At 35.7% G+C, this 5,298-nt stretch overlaps 1 protein-coding gene across 2 annotated transcripts; it reads right to left on the bottom strand.

Moving 5' to 3' along the window:
• Window positions 1-264: 264 nt before the first annotated feature.
• LOC105763623 (peroxisomal and mitochondrial division factor 2) lies at window positions 265-1,761 on the bottom strand. Of its 2 annotated transcripts, none has more exons than XM_012581903.2 (2): window positions 1,614-1,761; window positions 265-1,397 (listed from the first exon to the last, which is right to left on the bottom strand). In XM_012581903.2, the coding sequence occupies exon 2, from the start codon at window positions 1,374-1,376 to the stop codon at window positions 498-500; it is 879 nt and encodes a 292-aa protein (XP_012437357.1). In that variant the 5' UTR covers window positions 1,377-1,397; window positions 1,614-1,761; the 3' UTR covers window positions 265-497. The 2 variants fall into 2 exon arrangements, with proteins under 2 accessions (XP_012437357.1, XP_012437356.1); XM_012581902.2 differs by having other exon boundaries at window positions 1,554-1,710.
• Window positions 1,762-5,298: the final 3,537 nt, after the last annotated feature.

Genomic DNA, 5,298 nt, shown 5'->3' with positions numbered 1-5,298 from the left:
CCCAACATAGAAAACTATCAAAAACAAGAAAATAGTTTTGTCTCTCTATAAATCAATAATTATTTATACAATTTAAATAAAAAAAAATCATACAATTTTGTCATTTTAATAAATATATTCCATATGCAAAATTCAAATAACATTGCAACTGAATAAACCAGAAGGCTAGTTCAAAAACAGAAAAACCAAAAGGCAAGGAAGGGTGATTAGGACTACGTCAAATTCACAATAACAAAATAAAACAAAGAAAACATAACAGTGCCCTTAAAGCATCAAGCCAAACTGCAGAAATTCCTTCAAAAACTAAATGGAAGTGCCACACTGGTTTTCAAAATTATAATTGCCAACTAGCAAACAACATAAGTATATAGTAGTAGAAGAAAGTGAGATTCATGGGCAGAAAATTGAAAATCCCAGTACCTATCAAAAATTGACCCAGATTCATTATTCGTATAATGAAATCCTAACCGCGATGATCATGCACCAGTAATCATCAATTACGACCGCTTCCTACAGCAAAGATACACCGCAGCAGCCGCAACAAGGACAGCTGCAGCCGATCCTGCTGCCACAAGCGGCGGAACATTTAGCCCTTTCTCTTTACTCTCAGCAGTCTCAACAATCTCTCTTGATTTCCCATTGATACCATCAGCAGCCTTCTTCTCTACCTCCTCCTTCAATTCCAACAACTTTAACTTGAAGCCCATCGCCCTCTCCTCGGATTCTCGTTGTTCTTCCTTAGTCGTCTCCAGTTCAACCCTCGTTCTCGCCACCTCTGCTTCCAGGTCCTTAACTTTATTCTTGAATACATCCAGCTGTTGCCTCAGCTCCTCTTCCATCCTAACATTTTTGCTCCTCTCCTCCGATTCCCTCACTTCTAGAACCCCTAATTTCCTCTCCAACTCCCTCTCTCTCTTCTCGTTCTCAACTTTCTCTTTCTTCAGTTCAGTGATTTCCTTGTCCAATCTCTTAATCTCCAACCCTTTCTCTTCCAATTCTCTCTTCAACTCCATCGACTGCTTGTTCGCTTCATCTGCATCACTCATCGAAGTGATCAGATCATGTTGAAGCCTCGCAACCTCGGTTTCGAGATCAGCCGATCTCGCGGCGACTGATTCCAGAACCTTCTTGTCTTCTTCCCAGTTATCCATTTCTTGCCTCATTTCTTCTTCCTTGTTTCGCAGTTGATCAATTTCTAAGGTCGCCTTTTTCATCTTCTCCTTCAACTCTTTGTTCTCGTTGCTCAGGTCCAGTTTCTCACTTTCAAGCGCTTTAATTTTGCTATCCTGTTCAGTGAGTTTGGCTTCATCAGCGTCGTAGAAATTGTCCGCCATCTGATTCTCCACTTCGCCGTTGATGACCGTCGAATCTGCCATTTGCTCTTAACAGCTGTTTGGCTGCGAAGAAAATCACACAAAAAAGGTTAGAAGTTGGGAAGAAAGAAACCCTAAAGATAACCCTTTTTGTGACAAAGATAGAGAGCACCAAATATATATTATATATATTTTTCTGAGAAAAGAGAAATGAAAGAGAACTTTATGTTTTAGTTTTACCTCTTCTAATACAAAATAAAATGAAAATGTGAGGAAAAGAAAGTGCAAAAGAAGCGGCACCTCTGTTTTCCTGATGATTCGTTTAGGGTTTTGTATGTTTCATAATCAGATGAGAAGGAATAAAAGGAACATGTGTGGATTGAAGGAATCCAGGAGAAACGAATGGTTAAGAATAAAGGGAGCCACGTAGGTGGCACTTTGCGGTGGCAGTGATGAAAAGCGAGGAGTGGGGGAGCGTGGGACCGTAAAAGTAACAATGGTTTTTTTTTATGAGTAAACTCACTTAATTTAAAAAAAAGTTATAAATTAATCACTAAATTATTTAAAGGTTATCATTTAAATTAATAGATTGTTATTGATAATTTTAAAATCCGATTACTCAACTATCTATAAGTTTATAATTTAATCACTAAATTATTTATAAGATTACAAGTTTACACTTTAATCACTCAATTTTTGCACAATTACTCTTTAACTTATTAAACTAAACAATATCAATAACAATTCAAGCCTTAAACCCTAGCAACGTCACTATCAATCCTATGCCTCATCTTTAACCTAACCAACTCAAAAATATTTTATTCTTAATTCAATCTCCAATTCACCTTTGACCAAAACCATAATCCAAAAAAAATTGTAATTAAGTTATTTACACACCCTAACCCACAACAACTAAATATCATCATGGCCATAATCAAACCAAACAAAAATACCAAAAAGAAAGAAAAAAATTTGAAGTATATTATTTCAACAAGCCCCAAACAATACTGACAAAAGCAAAGTGATAGATAAAATTAGAGAAAAAATCAATATATATAAAGAGATTTAGATGTACCAGATTTAGTCAAAAGTTAGTTGGAGAGTTCCAAGTGATAGAGGCTATTCTAAAAAGTCAAGGAGAAAATATCGTGGAGAATGGAAACATATTTGAGTCGGGAGATTGTCTAACGATGGTCGATGGAGATTGAAAGGCTTCTTTGTTAAGGCTTCGGGTTTAAATAAATGTAGTTCCAGCCCATTTCAAGGAAATTTAACCAAAAGTTGAAAGAGGAGGGAAAAAGCTCTGATTTAGTATGTTTTATAAATTAAGGAGCAGATCAGATGGTGGAAAGACAAATTAATACCAATGTAACACCCCAAACCCAGCCAAGTAGGTTCGACCCGAATTTGGGGAGCTACATTAGCCACCGGAGTGACTCTCCATTAATTCCCAACCTAACTTCCAACGCACCACTTACTTACAACATATATTATGATAAGTTATAGCATAACAACTGATCTGTCGTAATTCAGTGTAGTAGATTAAACTAGTTTTCACACTTTAGGAGCTTGAAATTAAGCATTTTCATTTGGATTTAATTATGTTTTAGTAAGTTTTGTTAAATTCAATAAAATGTGCAAATTGAGTCTTTTAATGAGGCCTAAGGGTGAGCTAATGAACTTTATAAGTGTGCATGAGACCATAAGAAGGCGTACTAAAAAATATTGGTCACTATGTCGCAACACAGAATGCTCAATGCCGCAAAATAGAGAGCAGAATGGAGAAATCACGAAACTGCCTTCGATGTCGCGACACAGCTTGAGGGTGTCACGACATACCCCTGAAAATATCCCAAAGAGGATTATATTGACTCCTGTGTCGCGACACAGGTACTGGTGTGTCGTGACATTGACTCTAGATGAAAAATAACACGAGTCAGGGGGCGTTTTGGTCCGTGCAATCAAACTTAAAGCTTGGGAACGCCAGCTAACCTAGGGTTAAGGACGATGGCCACCTGAGATCTATAAATAGGCTCATTTGTCACATGTAAAGGGGACCAATTTACTTAGCTTAGTCTTCTGCTTTTAATTTCAGTTTAGCTTTTCTTCTTTTTTAGGTTTTAGATTTAATTTCAAGTTGTTCTTGTTTATCTTGAGAGATCTGATTTGTGGAGATAGTCAAACTCTGTGGATTCGATTCATTCTTAATACAAATCATACATTTTCTCAAACTCTACACTTTAATTCATTTATCTTGTTTTCTCTTTATATCAATTCCATATTGTTTATGAAAACCATGAGAAACTAATCCTTCTATGGGGGATTAGTGAGTGGAGGTATGATCCATTAATTGTTTTGTAAGGATACTCAACGAATCATTTGTTTGAGAAAGGAAGAACTTAAAACCCTAGGCCCAACAACTCTAGGAAGTAATCAAGGTGGGAATTAACCCAAAATTGGTATGGCTTATCTATGAACACATTCACCCCAAACTAGTTTGGATTGTGACGTCGGAAGATAAGTAGTTCTTGCTGACTCGTCATTTGAGTGGAAGGTCAGAAAATCCTGCTAGGGTAGAGACTAGTTGATTGACGAGGAACCCGAAACGATAGTTGATGGGAAATACCGAAGCAAGCTAATCACCCATAATCAAATTATATTTATCCTATTCTTTGATCTCTTGAATTTTATTTCTTTATGTTATTTTATTTTGTTATTATAAAAAATCTTAAAAACTCTCTTTTATTTTAACCATCGTATTATAACTAAAGTAAAGTACTAATTAGATCTTTCGTTGTTTAGGTTAAAATTGAACTAACACTAGCCTCCTTTGGGTACGATCCTCGGAGTACTCACCTACTCTATTGTAACTATATTACAACTAGACTCGTATACTTGCAGGTACCGCCTTATATATCTATACCTTTTGCTGCAGTATTCACACTCTGGACGTTAGTACGTCTGGAGGCGGTCAGCAGCGGAATAATATCATACGTAAAATGTAAAACATGCGAGCTTACCAAACAAAATAAGGAAAAGGTTCACATGTTTATTATGTAATGAAACTTAAAAGTTCACACGAGGGAAATAAAAAATGTACTTTAGAGTGCGCATATTCAAATATAAATACACTAGTAATTAAAATCTATTATTATAGTTCGCATAGAAAAGTACAACATGAGTTCACACTAAAACATAAAATATGAGTTCGCATAAAAACATGGGTTCGTAAAATTTAACAGTAGTTTGCATACCATCTAAGTTCGCATCCAAACATTTAACTGGGTTAGCATACAAACAGGCTTCTCTACAAAGGGGTTATTTGCTCAAGGGTTCGCATACTTTATAGGGCACACTAAATTCTAAGATATTTTCTACTAAGAGTTTCACATGCATATTAGGGGTCGCTAACATACAGGGGTCGCAGAAAACAATACTTTGCAATAAAATTGGCTCGTATGTGGGATTTAAGACATACCTTGACAAAGATTCAAAAGAAAGTACATTGGCACGCATACAAAAAGACTTCATTAAATGCTAAACTTTTATTCATGCTATGAAAGAGAAATTAACAACAAAGGTTTAACTTCAAGGTCTGCAAAATAAAAATAAACTTAATCTTTAAGGAAATCATTTCAATAACAGAATCAAATTATGATAATTCTATCTCACATAATAAATAAAACATCATCGCCTATTTTTCAAGTTCGTCGATATCTGTTCAGGGATGTGCCTCGCCATTACCATCCGCGAACTACCTACATATGAAATAAGAGAGAAGTGGGTGAGTTCATTGTGAACTCAATGAATAATCAGGAATTATTAGATTTTAAAACAGAAAGAAAACTTAGTTTGAAAATTTGTATCGCGCGCTAGGTTCGTGATGAAGGTGCAAGACCCAGTTCGCAAAACCTGTTTGCCAGAAAACATAAGTTTGTAAAAATAGTTTCGGTTGCACTTTTCAAAAATAATACGTATGAACTTG

The sequence above is a fragment of the Gossypium raimondii genome, chromosome 12 (assembly GCF_025698545.1).
Source record: "Gossypium raimondii isolate GPD5lz chromosome 12, ASM2569854v1, whole genome shotgun sequence".
Lineage (NCBI taxonomy): Eukaryota > Viridiplantae > Streptophyta > Magnoliopsida > Malvales > Malvaceae > Gossypium > Gossypium raimondii.
This window is presented reverse-complemented; position numbering and strand designations above follow the sequence as displayed.

Bases quoted from the DNA above. Each gene is read 5' to 3' on its own strand.
- LOC105763623 (XM_012581903.2), bottom strand. From the start codon at position 1,376: ATGGCAGATTCGACGGTCATCAACGGCGAAGTGGAGAATCAGATGGCG.